This window comes from Lagopus muta, chromosome 8 (genome assembly GCF_023343835.1).
Source record: "Lagopus muta isolate bLagMut1 chromosome 8, bLagMut1 primary, whole genome shotgun sequence".
Taxonomy (NCBI): domain Eukaryota; kingdom Metazoa; phylum Chordata; class Aves; order Galliformes; family Phasianidae; genus Lagopus; species Lagopus muta.
The window spans coordinates 33,918,997-33,938,565 of record NC_064440.1 but is presented as its reverse complement, the minus strand read 5'-3'; the positions used below and the strand labels follow the sequence as shown (position 1 = coordinate 33,938,565).

Genomic DNA, 19,569 nt, shown 5'->3' with positions numbered 1-19,569 from the left:
GGGCCGGGCCTGCGGGCGCGGGCTGCGGTCGGTGGTAGGGGGAAAGCGTGCTCTCGTACGGTGCGGATACCGTGAGGTTGGCGTGGTTTCGTGGCTGCCTGCGGGAGGAGCTGCGTGGATCGCTTCTGAGAAGGCCCCATGTGCGCCATGGAGCTGCAGGAGGACCGTGCTGAAAGCAACCAGCAGCGCTTCGCGCGCGGCTCCCTGCTCTGCCCTCGTTCGCGGGAAGCCCAGCAAAGCACCAGCGGGGGCCTTGCAGCGTTATCCGAGGAAAGCTTGCCTTACTTGAGTACGTCTTTAGATGCTGCTGTTGACGTGTATGACGTGAGAGTGAGAACCTGCAGCGCCGAGGCAGATGAAAGCCAGAAAGAAGCTGGCGTGCTGAGGTCGGCGTGGGCTGGTGGTACGTGGTGCAGCTGCGGGGTTTGTGATGCTGGGAGTCACCTCCGTGTGGGTGAAGATTCACAGCTGGAGTACATCAGTGCAAACGAGGAAGGCTTTGGTGATGGGAATAGCTCAAGCGAGCTGTCTGAGCAAAGGGAAGCTGTAGGAAAGGAAGCCCTAGTGGCAGTAGATCCAGTTCATGACGTTGCAGGTGGCGGAGCTGCAAAAGAACAAAATCTTTCTGACTCTACTTCTGAGTGTTGTACAGCTATGCCAGAGCTTCCCCAGCTGCTCCAGGACTCTCTGCCTGTTGGCAGTGGCACAGTTTGTGGTAGTAAGGAGAAGCAGGCAGCATCTCTTAGTGGTCTTACTGGAAGTGTGCTTGAAAGTCACGCATACGGGAGTAGAGGAAGGAGTTATCCAAATCTGCTTGCACCTGACCGTGCAGAGGTGGAAGATGCTTCCTTATGTGGTGGTGCACAGCCCAAACAGAACGACAGATGTGTTCACAGCAACTTAGTGGAGCAAGGAAGCCCTTTACTGTCACCGAGGGAAAGGGCCCAAGCAACAGCCACACAGGTCAGCAAAAGTGCAGGGGACTCTGATTTTTACAGTTGTGAGGAACCCCTCCTGTGCATGCGTGGTGCCAGCTGTGCTTACTGCGCTTCGAAGGGGGATGAGAAGCAGTGTCCAGTCCCTGCAGTTCTCACTAGCAAAGATCTCAGTTCTGGGGAGGAAGCTGCAGGGAAATCTTGCAGTGCAAATACCGCTGCCTCTCTCAACTTGGAGTGTTGTGAAAGCTTGGTAAATGTGGTCAGTAATTCTAAAATTAACCAGGCTGTCGATGCAAGTTCTGATTTTAGAGTTTGCTTTACAACCAGCAGAAGTACCAGTGCTCAAGTTCCTCTCTTATCCAGGGCAATTAATACAGAGATCACAGTGATGAACAAATTCAGACATGTGGGTTGGCTTGGGGAGACTTGTGCCAGTGTTGCTCGCAGTACAGACTGGCTGTCTGGGACTGGTCCTACAGAGGAAATGGGGTCACAGCTTGCTGATGTGCACCAGGATGGCAGTGCTGCAGCGAATGAAAGAAGTTCACAAGTCAAGGTAACTTCAGAAATAATAATAATGTTGATGCATAGCTTTGTAAACCTAACACTGCTCGGAACTTGCATATACAAATGTTAATCCGTAACTTCTTTGTAATCATCTTTATTTAGGAACAGTGGGAATCCAAAACTGAGTCGTGTAACAGCAGTGTAAAGATAAAGGCTGACAGGTGGGTCGTGGATTGTTCTCTGTTTGGAGTTCTAGATGCCGGGTAGGATTTCTGTGTTGCAGATGGAAAGGCTGTGTTTGTTGCAGGGGAGTTGGACTGGACGGCCTTTAAAGTTCTTTTAAGCTCTCTACAGAGAGAGTGATGAGGTGCTGGAACAGCTGCCCAGAGAGGCTGTGGATGCCCCGTCCCTGGAGGTGTTCAAGGCCAGGTTGGATGGGGCCCTGGGCAGCCAGTATTAAGTGGGGAGGTTGGTGGCCCTGCACGTGGCAAGGGGATTGGAGATTCATGATCCTTGGGGTCTCTTCCAACCCTGGCCGTTCTGTGATTCTCTAAAGGTATTCTGTAAAAACTTCCAACTCTAAAGGTTCTGATTCTATAATTCTGCAAACAGGAGGAACTGATTGCATTGTCTTTTTCCTTAAATCACCTCAGACGTAGCTTCTGTAAAGCTGCTCGTTAAACAATAAAACATAGGAAACCTGCAGTATTGACTCAAACTCTTCATGATTGTATTATTATTATTTTGAAGGCCAGCAGACCTCAACAAAGAAGCTGTGAAGGATTCTGTGTCTGTCTGTCAAAATCTACTGCAGAGAGCTATTGAAGCAGAATTGCAGGTTCTAAACGCTCACTACCAGATGTGCTATCAGCACTGCTTGAAGATCCACAAACTGGCTTTGGAGGAAAATGCATGTTTTAGCAGGTGTGTTAATGTCCTTCTGAGTGAAATGGATAACTTGGCATTAATTGCTAAATATTTGCCCTGCAGCAGACTTGCCTCTGGATGTCTTACCGTGCTGCTGACGGGGTAAATTTATCTTTCCTATTATGGGATGCAATATTTTTCACTCAGAGAGTGGTGAGTCACTGGCACAGGTTGCCCGAGGAGGCTGTGGATGCTTCATCCCTGCAGGCATTCAAGGCCAGGCTGGATGTGGCAGCCTGGTGTGGTGGTTGGTGACCCTGCACACAGCAGGGGGTTGGAACTGGATGAGCATTGTGCTCCTTTTCAACCCAGGCCATTCTATGATTCTGTGATGATTTTATTTTAACAGAAACCACGGAAATACCTCTGCTAATACTGAATCAGGTTCCTCTGTCACGTCAGTTTTGGAAGAGCTGAAGAAGACTTACAACAGTATGAGAGCAAAAATACAAGCGGGCACACCTTTGAGCGCACTTCCACCACTGTCAGTGGAGATAAAGTTATTGCCAATTGTTTCTTCCTATGTCCCATGCAAGGTATGTTTTTGAATTTTCTGTTTGTTTGCTTTCGATGATTTCTTTCTTGAAAATGAAGTCCTGTTTTCTCTTTTGACAGTTATTCAGGGAGGAACTTTGCCCTGGGTAAGTAGTCCTTGTTTCCGGTTTTAAAGCTCTGAATAAACATCTTTTAAGCTCTGCTCCCCTTTGACTTGGGATTCCTATATTTTGGGATGCATCTTGTTGCTCTAGACTGCATAGCACTTTGGGTGCAGTGGTTTCATTTCAAGGAAGGCTCTACTCTGTAGTGTTCTCAGATGGAAACTGTGCAGTGGCAATTAAATTAAAACTTGTGGAGCTGTACTTTGTATTAAGCCCTTGGATCTTTTGCAGTTCTGTTTCAGGCATGAGAAAGGCAGGTTTTGAAGCTTCACCATTGCAAGAAATCATAACTCCTGTTAACGTGGTAGGTGGGGCTTTGTCCTTTGATAGACGTTGTGCTGGGAGCAGGGTCTCTTCTCAGCTATGCTCTGATAACAGCTATGGGCTGTAAGGCTCAGGCTGGGATTCTCTGCCAGTAGCAACAAGAGCTGCTGAGGGACCGCTTCGGAAGTGGAAGCAAAATAATGTGGGGGTTCTTGGTGGGATCATCAGGTTCTCTTTTTAAAATTTACCTGTTTAACTGATTAATGTTCTGAAGTTAAAAAAAGGCCTTATCAAGTGCAAGCTGTATGATATAACTGGAATGTGCTCATAGGAGAGTGCACAGCCCACATGTTTAACTGACAGCCAGCAGCCCAGTGACTCTGCTTCTTCCAAGATGTCCCAAGAGCAGCTTGAAAAGCAGGGCGTGCAGCACGGTAAGCTCACTGTTTGTGATGCATGGCCTGCTCATTGTTTGAGGGGTGAGGTGAGGGGTGTGGTATAAAATACATGCCAGTAAGCACTCTGACACAGGACACAGCAGGGCATCCCTATATATCAGCCATCTATTACACTTTGTATCCAGAAAAAAGTGGTCGTAAACCTTTGCTACTTGAATCACAAGGGAGACCTGCTGCGTGTCACCTCTTCTTCAAGTAGCAGCAAATAATGTAAGTAGCTGGGATCCTCTGATATTCGTTCATCTGAGTTTGACACACTGAAATGTATTTGTCAAGGACATGTGAGAAACAAAGAGCGGAATGAATGTTGGTTTGATGCTAAGGAGGACTTCACAGGAACAGACCTTTCTGGAGAATCTGAAGAAGTGGGGAAGTGCCAAGAGAAACAAGACACGGTTGGTTTGAGAGGTGAGGTCCCATGCTTTAAGGTTATGTACCTCATAATGGCACTGGTACTATGTGCTCTCTGTCCCTTTCTGCATCCTTCCCTGTAATGGCTTCTTGAGAATTGCTTTAGAGATGTCAGCTTGAGCTGAAAAGATGGTAACAGTCTGATTTCTTCCATTTGTTATCAGAAGCAAAGATAACGGAGGGTGCAAATGAGTGCTCCTTTGTTTGTGTTGGTGGCTTGAGTTCTTCGGTGTCAGAGGTATGCCTGCTTCCATTTCCATAGCAGTGATGTCTCGCTGCTTGTGTGAACTTTCGTGCTATATCCCTGCAAACAAAACGTGTGTGTTTTTATAGGGTGACCTGAGATTGCATTTCCAGAAGTACCAGATCTCTGTCCTGCTCTGTGGAGATTCTGATAACCACAGGTAAATTAGTAAAGTTTTATTAAGTAATGTAGATACAGATTAGTTGGCAAAAACCTGTGATTCCAGGCAGCTTCTCACCTTATGAGAAGCTAAGCAGCTTGGAATTTTCTCTTGTGACATGGTTAATGTTCAAAAGATGAACATGAACAAGTCATCATGTGTTTGTATTGACAGTCCCGAAATACTTACTGACATTGTGTAGCAACTGAAGCTGTACTTCACCTAGCTTCCTATTTCATGTCTTAGGTGTGCAGTTCTTGGCTTTAAAGACGCCTCTGCAGCAAAGTTAGCAGTGGAAGAAATGAACAAGACAAAAATTAAAGGAAAACCAATAAGTGTGGAGCTTGTCAATAATCCATCGGAGAACAGATCTTCGGCTTCCCGAATCCTTGGGAAGAAGCTTTGGAGTGAAGCTCTCTCTGTTGCTAGCAGTGCTAGCTGTGATCAGAATGAAACACTGCCATCAGCCCCTGGTTCTGTGGAAGCACCTGGCACCTCTCCTGCTTCTCTGAAGGTGCCTCTCCTGCCCAGGGCTTCTTCACCAGCTCCTTGCTCTACACAGTTGCCTTCAGAAGCAAAGTGCCCCAAATCCTCTGCTGAAGACTCCGTATGTTTTCTGTTTGCAGTTAATCAGAAGGTAATTAATGATTACTGTGGCTTCTTTATGTGGCAGATTGGAGCCTCACAACTTCCTTTCTCTAACATGTTCTATTTATTGCTTACTGAGCAGTGTTAGGGTATGAAAGCACAGAGTGTGTCAGTTATAAATTGGTGACATGCTGGAAAAGAGTGATATCACCATTTGTTTGCTCCCACATCAAGTTGTGATGTTTCTTCTTATCCCCAAACCAATAGATATCATAGGTATCATTTCTATGTTCACTCATGTTGGTCAAGGCAAAAATAGTAATGGCTAATGAACTGTAGATACACTATGTGAATTTCACTTCTCCTTTTTCTGTAACACAGATACTTACTGGTAGTAAAAATGCTCCAAATGCCTTGTGCAGCACATAGCCCACTCACTGCTTGCTGCTTTTCATGCAATTTTAGGATGCTGGAGAGAATTCCCTGCCAAGAGCACCTGCTGCGCCTCTCTCCGCTAACTCGTCAGAAGCCTTTATGTCTCCTAACGCATTGAACTTGAGCAGTTTTGCCAAATTAATGAAGAAACTTAAAGCCATTCATCCAGAAGCTAGTAGGTAAGAGTGCTTGGATTGTAGTTCTGCCCTGATTGGTAATGAATCACAGAATGGCCAGAGTTGGAAGGGACCTCAAGGATCACGAATCTCCAACCCCCCTGCTGCATACAGGGCCACCAACCTCCATGTTTAATGCTGAACCAGGCTGCCCAGGGCCCCATCCAACCTGGCCTTGAACACCTCCAAGAACGGGGCATCCACAACCTCTCTGGGCAGCCTGTTCCAGTACCTCCCCACTCTCTGGGTAAAGAATTTCCCCCTGATGTCTGCTCTAAATCTCCCCTCCCTCAACTTGAAACCATTTCCCCTGGTCCTACACATATCAACACTTTCAAAGAGTTGATTCCTCTCCCCTCTGTAGGCTCCTTTAGGTACTGCAGGCTGCAATGAGGTCACCCCGCAGCCTTCTTTTCTCCAGGCTGAACAAGCCCAGCTTCCTCAGCCTGTCCTCACAGGGGAGCTGCTCCAGCCCCCTGATCATCCTAATGGCTCTCCTCTGGACCCTCTCCAACAGCTCCCTGTCTTTTTTGTACTGCGGGCTCCGCACTTGGACGCAGTACTCCAGATGGGGCCTCACAGGAGCAGAGTAGAGGGGGACAATCAGCTCCCTGTCCCTGCTGGCCACCCCTCTTTTGATGGAGCCCAGGATTCCATTTGCCCTCCGAGCCTCAAGAGCACATTGTTGGCTCATCTTAAGTTTTTCATCTATCAGGACCCCCAGGTCCTTCTCCACAGTGCTGCTTTCAAGGACTGCTCCTTCCAGCCTGTATGGATGCCTGGGCTTCCTCCAGCCCAAGTGCCAAACCTTGCACTTTGCCATGTTGAACCTCATCAGGTTCACCCTGCCCACCTTTCCAGCCTCTCGAGGTCCTTCTGAATGGCATCCCTTCCTTCAACCATATCGACCGCACTGCTCAGCTTGGTGTCATCAGCGAACTTGCTGAGGATGCACTCAATTCCTACATCACTGTCATTGATAAAGTTGTTGAAGAGCACCGGTCCCAAGACAGACCCCTGGGGGATGCCGCTCGTTACCAGCCTCCACCTGGACACAGAGCCATTGACCACCACCCTCCGTGTGTGGCCTATCAACCAGTTTCTTGTCCACTGAGTGGTCCACCCATCAAATCCACATCCCTCCAATTTGGAGATGAGGATGTGGTGGGGGACCATGTCAAAGGCCTCGCTCAAGTCCAGGTAAATGGCATCGGTCACCTTTCCCTTGACCACCAATTTCATCACTCCATCATAGAAGGCCACCAGACTGGTCAAGCATGACCTTCCTCTGATGAAGCCGTGCTGACTGTCACAGATCACATGCCCATCCCTCATGTGGTCGAGCATGTCATCCAGGATGACCTGTGCCATGATCTTCCCAGGCACAGAGATGAGAATCACCAGCCTGTAGTTCGTGGGGTCCTCCTGGCTCCCTTTCTTGTCAACGGCAGTGATGTGACCCTTCCTCCAGTCATCCAGGACCTCACCTGACAGCCATGACTTTTCAAAAATGATGGAGAGCAGCTCAGCAACCACCTCAGCCAGCTCCTTCAGAGCCCTGGGATGCAGCCATCTGGCCCATAGACCTGTACACATTCAGTCTCATGAGGCAGTCTTGGAACTGCTCTGTCCTCACAGCGGGGGGGGATTTGTCGCCCTGGTCCCCACCTAGAGGTTTAGGGATGCCATAGCCACGATAGCTGGAGCGCTAAGCAACTGCACAAAAAGTGATGTCAGCAGTTATTTCTGTTGCTCCTATAGAGACACAATCGTGGATGCTCTGCTGGAGGTGAGGAAGAACAATAATGGTGTCCTGAGTGGTTTGACCATCAGCTCCATTACGCAGAGGGCCTCTGCAATCCTAAGGAAAGCAACGGCTGCTGGTACAGGGAAAGCAGTGTCAATCAGTGAGTATTTAGCCTATAAAAACACAGGTGTGAATTCATCTAGCTGTGTAGCCTAGGAGAACTTCCTAGGAACATCTTCCTGCACGAAAGTAAGGGAAGGAATCGCTAAAACAACGATTTCTAAACATGGACTGTTGTTGTAGAATGTCTGTAAACACAGGAGCTTGCTAGCACAGCTATCAAACTGGGCACACTGGGGGTTTTACTGTGCGGGTTTGAGCGATGAACTCAGTGACTGAGCACATGATCGATGTTCTGGGCAAAGGTGACATCTAATGGCCAGTTCCTGTGTAGCATTTCACACAGGAATTCCAGTAGAGGCTCAATTCTGATTTAAAACCTGATGATTTTTTCTGGCTGGGTGGATGGGGGGAGAGCAGTGGATGTAGTCTACCTTGATTTCAGCAAGGCATTTGATACTGTCCCCCACGGCATCCTTATAACAAAGCTGAGAAAGTGTGGGATAGATGAGTGGACAGTGAGGTGGGTTGAGAACTGGCTGACTGGCAGAGCACAGAGGGTCGTTGTTGGTGGTGCAGAGTCCGGTTGGAGGCCTGTAACCAGCGGTGTTCCTCAGGGGTCGGTGCTGGGTCCAGTCTTGTTCAACATCTTCATCAATGACCTTGATGAGGGGATAATGGCCACCCTCAGCAAGTTTGTGATGATATGAAGTTGGGAGGATTGGCTGACAGCCTGAAGGCTGTGCTGCCATTCAGCAAGACCTGGATAGGCTGGAGAGCTGGGCAGAAAGAAACCGGATGAGGTTTAACAAAAGCAAGTGTAGAGTCTTGCATCTGGGGAGGAATAATTGCATGCACCAGTACAGGTTGGGGGATGAGCTGCTGGAGGGGAGCTCTGCGGAAAGGGACCTGGGTGTCCTGGTGGACGACAGGTTGCCATGAGCCAGCAGTGTGCCCTTGTGGCCAAAAAGGCCAATGGCTTACTGGGGTGCATTAAAAAGAGCGTGGCCAGCAGGTCAAAGGAGGTGATCCTCCCCCTCTGCTCTGCCCTGGTGAGGAGTACTGCATCCAGTTCTGGGCTCCCCAGTACAAAAAAGACAGGGATCTCTTGGAAAGAGTCCAGCGGAGGGCCACAAAGATGGTGAAGGGCCTGGAGCATCTCCCCTATGAGGAAAGGCTGAGTGAACTGGGTCTGCTCAGCCTTGAGAAAAGAAGACTGAGAGGGGACCTGATCCAGGTCTATAAATATCTAAGGTGTGGGGGGCAGAATGGTGAGGCCAGACTGTTTTCAGTGGTGAGTGGAGACAGGACAAGGGGAAACAGCCGTGAACTGCAGCATAGGAAGTTCTGCACCAATGTGTGCAAGAACTTCTGTACAGTGAGGTGACGGAGCACTGGAACAGGCTGCCCAGGGAGGTGGGGGAGTCTCCTTCTCTGGAGATGTTCAAGACCTGCCTGGATGCCAACCTGTGCGACCTGCTGTAGGGAACTGCTTTGGCAGGGGGGTTGGACTCGATGATCTCTGGAGGTCCCTTCCAACCCCTACAATTCTGTGATTCTGTGTGATATTTATTTCAGTGCAGATATTGAACAGAATAAGTTTGCACATCCTCTAGTTTTTGCACACTGAAGGACTTTGTAGATGGTTCCTTTCTTCTATCAGCATAACTTTTCTGTGCAGTTCTCAGGGCTAGGAAACCTCGCTCTTGCGTGCAAACTTCCGCCCTCCGTAGCAAAAGCAGCTCAGCCAATGGTGCTCTGGGATGCTGGCACTGCTGACGCTTTGTTTTGCATACATGTGTTCAGGCAAAACTTAATCTGCTTTTCCTTTGTTTTTCTTTCTGTGTAGGTGATGTAATGAAGAACTGAACGCTTCACATGACAGATTTTTGCAGTCCAGCTCGCTCCGGGATTGTTCTGTATTTCTTGTTGGTTTGATTTTGGTAGAGCTTTGTGAAAACTCGCTTAGCGTTGCTGCATGGTTTGCAGTTTTGTTTGACAGAACGTTGCCTCAAGGTCTTTTGAGAGTGGCTTTGTGTGCAGGCAGATGGTAAGTAGTTCTCCCCTGTCTGGTCGTTCAGTGCATTTCTCTGAGGTTGAAGGCTCCCATAGCAGACTTCTCATAGCAGCAGCACTTCTCTGTGCTGAAGCACGCAGCCCCGGCTCGTGGTGCTGCTCCGTGTCAGCGATAGCTGCAATGCTATCAAACAGCCGGCAACAACCATTCCAAATATTGTGCAGAAATGTCAGGCATCCTTTTCATACAAGGCAGGGCAGGACAGGCAGCAAGGCCCAGCTTGGAGAACACGCAGTGCTGGTTGCGTGAACCCAGTGCTGCAGTGGCTGCTCGCAGCAGAGCCGTGCCCTGCAGAGCTGGGCCTGTCAGACTTCCTTTTGCATGCTGCAGCACAGCACAGGGGAAAGCCTCTCCTGGCCATGCTCTCCCTGAGGTCTGCTTCGGTGTGATGCAGGAGCACCCAGCCTTTTGTTTGCATGTGGAGCTGCTCCCAGGGTTTTCCATCCTCTTCTGGCAGCTGAGGCGTGTGCCTGCCATGGTGGCCACTGATGGCCGAGTGCTGTGGTACCGTGCATCACATCGCACCTCCGTCCCTCGGCTGGGCTTTGCCCTGCCTCCTTACGGTGAATAAAGGTTGCGATGCCTTCCTCCCAGAGTTGTCCTGCTCTTTTGCTGTTTCCAAATCTCACCCGTTTTGTCTCCCCTCAACAGAACCGCGGCGGCAATCGATTCCCCAGGGCCCGGCGCTGCGCTGCCAGGCGCCGCTGCTGGTTCGTCCTGAAGCCGCAGCTCAGGCCTCCGCTTTGCTTTCCGCCCCGCGTGCGCCCAGCTGAGCGCAGCGGCAGGCTTTGCCCTAGCGCGCTGCTAACGGCGCTCGCTGCCCTCTGCGCTCCCTAATTTTGCGATTAGGCGGGCGCGATGCTTTACAGAGGGCGGCGTGCTGCTGCGATGACGGAGAGGGATGTCCGTAACAGAGCGATTCCCGAGGAGCCGCGGCTGGGCTGCAGGTGGAGCTGTGCGAACTCGTTTGATTTCTGTTAACGCGAAACGAGCACCGAGGACGGGCGCGATCGCGCGGCAGCTCCCGGCGAGGCGGCAGCCGGGCCCCTCGCTGCCGGCCATGGCCCTGCTGCCGCGCCGCTTCCTCTGCTTCGTGCTGGGTGAGTGCCGCGGGCTGCGCCGGCAGCCGGGGGGGAGCGGGGGCTCCGGGAGAGGCTCCTGAACGTGGGCTGTGTGGGCTCTGCCCGAGCTTTGCCGGCCGCGGGGGGAACGGGAAGGAGCGTTCGTTCCCAAGTGCTGAGAAACGATCGAAGTTGGGTTCTGCGCGTGCAGGCGGTGATGCCGTCCAACACGGTCCTCTGTGAGACGCACTGAAGAGCACTCGTGCCAGAAGACATCCCCTGCCTTTGGCTTCTAATACGGAAATTAACGACGGGGCGACTGCTCTAAGAGGGGTTTTGCCATTTTCCATTTCTGAACCGGGCACGAGGAGAGGACGCAGCCAGAAGGGCTCCTTCTGACCACCCTTCTGAGCTGGGGATGGATTGGCAGGTGGGAGACTGCCATTCACTTTGGGAACTCCTGCATCACCCACCTGCTTTCACAAGGCATGAAGTCTCCTCGATGTTGGTAGGGTTTTGTGTGCAACAGGTGGAGGATTGCCTTATAACCTGAGTCTAGCCAGTAAAAACCTTAGGATTGTGCTTTAGTATAAGAAGTGTGTTTAAGATTGCTTAGAAAACAAGCTGCACAGTGCCGTGCAGCTACTCTTGCACGAAACTCAAGTGCTCTTTGAAGAAACGTGGATTTGTTTTTCCCCTATTTGCACTCCAGTGCAGGTTTTCTCCTGGTAACCCTGCTGAATGATGCATGGAGCCGTGTGCTGTGACAGGCTCATCCCTGCGCTGTCATTAACCGTAAGCTTCCCTGCTTCAGCTGCAGGACCTCTGCTCATTCTTTTGCTGCACCTTCCACCACGTGGTTTGGGTTCAGGGACTTTAAATAAGACAGTGGGAGCTGGTGGTACTCCAGGCTGCTCTTTTGCACTTTCAGGGCTCACAGCAGGACGTCTGCCTCTGTGTAAGCCTTTAGCTGTGATGGATGGCAGCTAATCCTGGCGCTGAGTTGGGGATGCATTTCTGTCGCTGTGTCCTTTTGTAGGTTTTGTTTGTTGTTTTTTTTTTTAAAGTATGTTCTGCTCTAGTTGGGAAAAAAAAAAAATTAAAAGAAAAAAGCCCTGTTTGTTCCTTGCTGCTCTGTTGCCATGGACAGACGTGGCCACACTGGGGGTGACCACTGAGACAGTGGAGTGGTGAATGTGGAGGTTGCTGATGCTTCTGATGAAGCAGGTGTGGGTTTTCTTTTTTAGAAAGAAAAGATAAAACAAGCTGTGCTAATAGAAGTGCTGGCAGCTTGCTGTGTAAGTGCTGAGGCAAACACAGAGAGCTCAGCTCTCGCAGAGTGCAGGGGCTTTGCTGAGCCCCGGCTGCCGTGCCACTGCAGCTCCTCGTGCTGAGCTGTGGTCTCATGGTGCAGCGCAATGCAGAAGTGCTCAGGGAGGCCAGCTGGTTCTGTTTCGGTGTTATGAAAGGAATACAGACGCTTCAGATGCCTGGATGGCATCCAGAATAAAACTGGGGGAGCCAGATAAAGGCTGAGACCGCTTTGTTGCGTCTCTGTTGAGTTGGTCACTTCTGTGTTAAGTCAGTCCAGCCGCTCCTGCTGGCTGGGAGCATCTTCCCTTCCTCTTTACCATCTTCCTGCCAGCCTCACCAGTTGAGCTTTCCTCTTAGCAAAAAAATGCTCTGTTGGTGCTCTAAGCAGCTGGCTGCAGCTGGGGGATCGTCTAAAATAACCCCAGCCCTGCTTGCCACACTGGAGCGCCAGCTGTGTCCCAAGGTACCTGCTGCCATTAAAGGTGAAACAGCTGTGAGCTTGGGGCTGCTTGTCGTTGGCAGGAGCAGACTCTCCTGTGGGCTCTGCTGCCTGATTTCCACATTTGTGGAGTTCCCTGTGGGCCAGGTTGCGTGTGGAGCTTGGTTGTTGCTGGTGCCGATGGATGAAGTGATCCCAGCTCCAGGCTGTCAGAAAACCGCATTATTTCTGTTAAACCCAAGCAGATTTGCAGGGTTATCACAACATTTGGCTGCATTAGGTCCTGGAACAGAGGGGACTTGAAGGTTCCTATTTGTGAGGAGAGATGTTGGCCTCCGTATGCGAAAAGGCAACAGTGAGCCTGGGCTCAGACCTGCTTCGTGCTCTGCTGGGTCGCTGTGCCATCAGTGCCGGCATTGCCACGTCTTTGTAGGTAAGGCTTGGTGGGAAGCCATCTGTGCTTTGTGTGGGTGAGCAGGAGAGAAGTGCATTATTCAGCTGGAAGGGAAAAATAGCCTGCATCAAGAAACCCATCTTTAAAAGTGAAATAAATTGTTCTCTAGCTGGGAAAATGCATGTTGAAAGTATTTAGGCGAGCCGTAATTCTTTGCAGCCTGGGATGAGTGCATCAGCAAGACACTGGAGCTGTTTATTTTCCTTTGCTCTAATGGATTTTTATATTTATTTATTTTGTTCTTTGTAGGCTGTGTGCTCAGCTGAGTGAGTAACGTGTGTCTGGGAGCCATTTTTGTAGATCTCAAAGGTAGTTCCATAAAGCAGCCTCTAGTTGTGCACAGCGGAATGCACCCAGCTCAACGCAGACAAATGCTTTGGGAAGCCAAGCAACATGATCAGAGCACTGCTGTCCCCAAACTGACCTCCAGCATCTGTGCCTGTGGTGCTGACCCTCCTCCTGATGCACACACACAGGCAGAGGTCACCTCAGCATCCTTCTGATCAGCCCCAAAGCCCAGCAGGGTGAGCATGCAGGTCCCTCTGTCCTCCTCCTTGCAACCCCACGGTCTTTGGGAGTATTGAGTAATGAAAACCCGTGCTTCTCTCCAATAATTTAACCAGGGCAGATAATTTTTAAAAAGCCCACGCTATTCATTAAGGATGTAATTATAGCTAACTGCTCATGCCAGGTTTTGGTGTGTAGTCAGCCAGCAGTTGGTGTGCAGCGTGCCCGGCTTCTGATTCATAGTCCTGTCCCTCCCCTCTTCATCTGGTCTTTATTTTATCTATGCACTAAATCAGTTTTGTTTTGGTTTGGTGTTTTTCTTCTTGGAAAAAAGAGCATTTGCTGCTCTGTCCTGCATGGAGTTAAGTCCAGGGACATCCAAGAGAAGTCGCCTTCCAGGAAATGTGCTTGACAGCCACCAGCACCTGACAAGAACATCGCGTCTCTCCTGCTGCTCCACACAGGGAACTGAGGTCAGGGGAGGAACTGGAGCAGCCCGGGGCTGCCTGTTGCCATTTATTTATTAGCTAACAGCATCTAGCAGTTCTGCTATCAGGCAAAAAGTCAGTCCTGTTTTAATTTTAATCCAGTAGTTTGGATTGGATTAAATCGTACCTCAGCTGCTCCGTGCAAACCTGAATGGGGAGAAGTTGGCTGCAGGTACAGGAAACCGCTGTAACAGATGCTCCATGAGATACTGACCGTGGAGCTCTGCCACCAGAGGTGCCTGAGCGTGACAGAGCTTCAGCCCAGGGTTTCTTCTGAGGAGAGGGAAGGCTGTCTGCAGGGCCTTATTGATAGCACAGAGGAAAGGAAAGCTCTCAGCAATGTCTCTGCACTAAGTTTTGGTGCCACCACAAGTTTGTGCCGTGGGTGCTTTGGGCGCATCAGGCAGACCACAGCCCATCTGCTTGCATGTGGGCACGGCTGGAAGCTGTGGGCTTAGCTGTAGTGCTGGGAGCTGTGGAGATTGAGCCACAGAGCTCATTCTCAGTGCAACAGAGCAAACCTGCAGACAGGAGGGGGAAAGCGGAGTGATTTCAGCCTGGGCTTGTTCAGAAGGCAAATGATTTCACGTGGGGTTTTGTAGCGTTCGGGAGAAAATGCTGGGATTTTAGTCCTTGAAACCCAGAGCTTTGCTGTGCTTGTTCACTGCTCGCCCTGCTGCGATTGTCACTTAGCAGTGGTCTGCAACCTTTGGGGGTTTAATTACACCTCCGAGCTTTTAGCTGAATATCCAGCTGTTTTCTGCTCCCTGCTGTGCATCCCTGAGGGCTCTTCACCAGGAAAGCCTGCCAGTCCAGCTGGAACTGGGTTGATTGCTAACACATCCATGGGCAACGTGCTCCACATGTTTCTTCCTTCTACATCCAGCACCATCCAGGGGTGTCACAGGGGCGTTCATTTAATGGCATTTCCTTAATAGCTCAGCAAACCGAGGGACCTGAACAGTAGTTCAGGTCCTGGTAGTTCAGGTACTCCTCATATGCCTTGCCACTTCTTTCCCAGCTGCTCAAAGGCCCATCCTTGCCTTTGAGTTGCTTTGATTGGCAAGCACTAAAAGCTCCCAAGGGTCGTGTTTTTGCTTGCTTTGATTTCTTTGTGTCTTTAACTTTTAGTTTCTCATTCTGGAGTTCATTTCCGTGCTGAATACGAGACAGCTTTAGCTTGCAGCTGCTCAGGTATGGCCTGTGGTTGCTTCTTGTCTTTCCAACTGAGGTGGAGCTGCCAATTAAGGTGTTTTCCTCTAGGAAGTGGCCACGGTGTCTGTTATTCGGGAACAGATGTCAGGAAATGCTGGGGCTTCGCTAATAATAGTTGTTGTGCTGGTACAAGTGGATGACCTGTCTCCAATCTCATCTGTGCTAATTGGCTCCGGGCAGCCAGGCTGAGCTCAGTTAAATTCTGCTTTTCCTCACGTTGTATTGCTCTTGAATTTCTCAGGGCAGCTTTCTCTTCCCCAGCTCCTCTCTCTGCTTTGCGTGCCTTGCTTGCTTCTGCATGGCTCCGCTTCCTGCTTTGCTCCTAGTTCCCCTTGGCTCCTGTCCTGCCTGCTTTTCAGTCCGTTCTCCAAGCCCTGCTTTCTCCCTTTGCACCCTGTGCTCAGCGTTGCTCCCGTGGACGACTTTGGCCATCACAGCCCGCTGCTCCCAAGGCCAACATTTCTGCAGCTAAACCACGCGCAAATTATTTCTTTTGTTAAGAAATGAAATAAAAAATACCCCCTTCTCCTCCAGCTTTTGCACTGAGCTATTCACATGTAGCAAAAAATAGAGTCGGAATGCGATGCTTGCCTGCAATGTGCTCCAGTAGCTGCAAAGGCACCAGCAGGCACTTTGGGACCAAGAGCAAGGTATTATTTATAGCCAGCTGCAGTAAATCATTCCTACTAAGGTTTTTCTTTCAGCCTGATTCCTGTGTAACATTACTGCTGCTTTCCATAGAAAAAATGGCACAAATTCATCCAATAACACAGCTCGTATGGGAGCCCAGTTGCGCTGCTCACAGTCACTCCCTGCAGCCTTTCTCCAGTGCAGTCTTCATGCCCCAAATTCCACTAGTGGAGTCCACAAGAAGCATCTTTCTCCTCTGATCCCAAACCCCTCTATGGCAGAGCTCAGACTGGTGGCGACAGTATTTTGGTGCTGGTGCACACCATCTGTGCAGAGATGGGTATTTGTTTGGAGGCACAGCGCCTTGCAGGTAATTTGTAAGGAGTTCTTCAGACAGGACCTGTCTGTGCTGCTGGTTTTTAACAAGAACACTGAATTTGAAGTCCGTGCCATCAGCAGAGGATAAGGCTGCGTCCTTTCTTATTCATGCCTTACCTGGGAGAACACGCTGTGAATAATTGATTCAGGCATCAGGCACTTGGACAAGTAACTGCAGATGATGGGGAAGGGAACTGATGATTAGTGGGGAGAGGGGAAAACGACAAAAAGCACGGCATGTTTTTAAGGGGCTGTCTAAGAGCAGGGCTGCCTTTACTTCCTGCGGTGCTCTGGCAGATGGGTTTAGCTCCAAGCACCGGCTCAGGGCAGGGCTCAGTTATGGGTGCTGTTCCCTGCCTAGTCCCATGGTAAGTATGGGGAGGTGGTGACCCACGACCCCTTGGCCTGTCTTTCAGCCCATCACTTCATCGCGGCGACGGCGTGCCATGAGGCGGAGTACGGCAGGCAGATCCGCGAGCGCTGCCTGCGACCCTTCAAGCTCAGCATGGAGGGCATCGGGCAGCAGCTGTGGTGCGACTGGGATGAGACCATGGGGTAAGTGTGGGTCTTCCTCTCCAGAACAACTCATGAGCCCAAAAGAGAGCCGGGTCAGAGCTGGCGAGCCTAAGGGACAGCGTGGGTGGTACTGCATCAGGGACCTCCTGCACCCATATTTGATTTGGGGAATGGATTGAGTTCAGCAATGGGTTTTCTTCCACAACGGACCAAATGTGCCATTTCACACTGCTTTTTTGTTGTACTGTGACAGTGCCCTGGCAAAGGTACCCAGAGAGGCTGTGGGGCCTCCTCCCTGGACCCCCCACATCCAGACCCACCTTGACACGGTGCTGGGCACCCTGCTCTGGGTATCTCTGCTGGAGCAGGGGCTGGGCCAGAGGGACCCAGAGATCCCACACTCCCTTAGTGTGAGACACCCTCTGCATTTAAAGTCTCAGGCTGTCCTACAGGCTTGCCCTTCGCGTCCAGAAGTCGCATGTTGATTTTTCCTGCCATCTTGAAGGAGAGGTTGGCGTGCTGTTGGTAGGGCATGGCAGCCTTCTGCTGCTCATAATCAGTGTCAGGGAATTAGCAGCGATCCGTGGCAGATGAGAAGCAGGGTCCTGGGCTGCTCTCACCAGAGCTCACTTTGCATGTTGTGCTCTCATCCAACATCGGGGCATGGTCTTTCTCTTGAGAGACAGAAGAGTGTACAAAAGCAAGCTCCTGCAACACAGCTGGGGATTGAGGGCAGCTGGAAATGGAGAGCAGCTGGAAAGGGAGAGCAGATGCTGCCACGTGCCATGAGTGTGTTGCACAAACATACAGTTTTCTGGTGAATTTCCTGCCTGTTCTGTGCCAAATTGATATCTTCCTCTCTGTGCATTTATGTGTATGTAAACACATATGTAGCCTACAAAAATGACAGCTTGGGTTTTCCTTCCTCTTTATCAACGATAAAATTGAGGCGAGAAAGAGCAGGAAGACTGTGTGGGAGATGTTCTGCTTCTGGGAAACCTCATCTGCCCCAGAATCTGACTTCTTCCTGAAAGATTCAATGGGTTTGTGAGACCAGCATTAGCCCTTATTCTGTTCTTTTCTGTAGCACAGAGTGCATTGGACATCTCTTGTTTTCATGATGTCTGGGGCTGCTGCCACTGAGCAAGGGGAAGTGCACCTCCTGATTCGGTGCCACCTGTGAGCTGGATGAGGTGCAATCCATCTCCAGATCTTCTGTGAGGCCACAGCACAGGAAGCAGAGTTGTATTAGGGAGCTGCTTCTTTATCTCTGACATCCTGATTTTCTTCTGAATAGCTTCTGCTAAACTTATTATCCTTGAGGCACTTGGAGGAAATGTTGATAAACTCACAGTGTTTAATTTGATTGCACGAGTTCATTTGCTCCGTGGGAACATGAGCCTCGGGTTATGGAGGAGAGGACGTTCTGGGCCTAGAGCCTCGTTGTTTGTTCTCCATATTTCACCCTATTTTGATTCTTGAAACCCTTCTGGAACAGAGCATCCAACCATCAGTTGGCTGAGCCCCATGTCCATCCGTGCCACATCCACACATCTCTGCCTCCAGCAGCATCGGCTGCAGCGCTGCCCTGCACAGCTTCACAGCCTGAGCATCCTCCCCAGGAAGAAATGTAGCAAGGGAAGCTGTGTGAGCTGCCACTTGCTTTGGGAAGGCAGATTTGAATAACAAATTACATGCACGCTGTGTGGTGGGAATGGAGGAGGACGAACCACCCCAGTGCCAGCATGGCAGCGCAGCTGCAGCCGTCACTCAGCTCTGGCTGCTGAGGGGCCGCCAGGCTGTCACCCTGCTAAGAATACACCCCAGGCATTTCTATTTATCGCCAGCTTCCCAAGTGTCTGTGGGATGCGCTGTCTTGAACAGCGACCTTGCAGGGGAAGACACTGTTTTCTTTCCCTTTCCTTTAGAAAGTGAGCTTTTTGCCTTCTTTCGTTTTCCTCCCCTTTCCTTTACAAAGTGGGCTCACTAGAAGAAGAAACCTATTTCTGTCCCTGGCTACCCAGTCTCAAGTATCTGTGTGCACATACAGACACCTCTCCAACAGAAGGTATGATCTCTATGACAGAAAATATGTTTTCTGACATACATACAACCATACTTCTATTATGGAATATTATATCCTATCTTGGTTATTATATTTCACCTTCATTACACGCACAGTAACACTCTTACCATCACAAACCTTTCTGTTGGTATCCAGGGCTGGGCGGATCCATTTTAGTGGGGTCTGTGGGAAGCACCTGGCGACGGGAGGCTGGTGAGGACCCAAGTCCCCCACTGTTGCCACCCCGGTGCCCTGTCTGTCTTGCAGCACCTACGGGGAGCTGACGAACTGCACGGTCGCGGTGGCTGAGAACCTCACTTGCTACTGGCCCAACCGCTTGGTGGATGAGTTCTTCGTCGCCGTCCACAGCCACTACTTCAGGAACTGCTCCCCATCCGGCCGGGCGCTGCGTGATCCCCCCAACGGCATCCTCTGCCCCTTCATCCTGGTGCCCATCCTCGTCACCCTGCTGGTGACAGCGCTGGTGGTGTGGCGGAGCAAACGCAGCGAGGGCATCGTTTAGAGATGGTTTGTAGGGGAGAACCTGGCCAAGGAGCATCCTTGGGTGCTGAGCCCCATTGGTGCCGCTGCGTCCCCTGCTGGCCCCTTCCCAGGTGGCTTCCAATTAAATCCATCCTTAACAACCTGGGGATGCTGGTGGCATTGAGGATGCTGCTCGCTGGGTAATGGGAGAGTGCCACAGCTCTGCTCAGACCTTCCCTGCTTCCCTCCCAGCAGCCACTGGGGGGAAAAAAAGGAAAAACTGGAAAAATCGGGGGAAAAAAAACAAG

General features: G+C 50.6%; 1 protein-coding gene across 3 annotated transcripts; it reads left to right on the top strand.

Moving 5' to 3' along the window:
• Window positions 1-18: 18 nt before the first annotated feature.
• Window positions 19-19,456, top strand: RBM44 (RNA binding motif protein 44). 3 transcript variants are annotated; one of them, XM_048953455.1, is made up of 17 exons: window positions 19-1,494; window positions 1,608-1,666; window positions 2,196-2,369; window positions 2,722-2,908; window positions 2,988-3,013; window positions 3,263-3,335; window positions 3,627-3,729; window positions 4,030-4,161; window positions 4,329-4,402; window positions 4,498-4,568; window positions 4,815-5,205; window positions 5,622-5,770; window positions 7,529-7,703; window positions 10,389-10,421; window positions 10,628-10,811; window positions 16,614-16,752; window positions 19,046-19,456. In XM_048953455.1, the coding sequence occupies exons 1-17, from the start codon at window positions 139-141 to the stop codon at window positions 19,299-19,301; spliced, it is 3,582 nt and encodes a 1,193-aa protein (XP_048809412.1). In that variant the 5' UTR covers window positions 19-138; the 3' UTR covers window positions 19,302-19,456. The 3 variants fall into 3 exon arrangements, 2 of the variants coding, with proteins under 2 accessions (XP_048809412.1, XP_048809411.1); XR_007378634.1 differs by lacking the exons at window positions 10,628-10,811; window positions 16,614-16,752; window positions 19,046-19,456 and adding an exon at window positions 9,484-9,684 and having other exon boundaries at window positions 7,529-7,674; window positions 10,363-10,614; XM_048953454.1 differs by lacking the exons at window positions 10,628-10,811; window positions 16,614-16,752; window positions 19,046-19,456 and having other exon boundaries at window positions 7,529-7,674; window positions 9,484-10,614.
• Window positions 19,457-19,569: the final 113 nt, after the last annotated feature.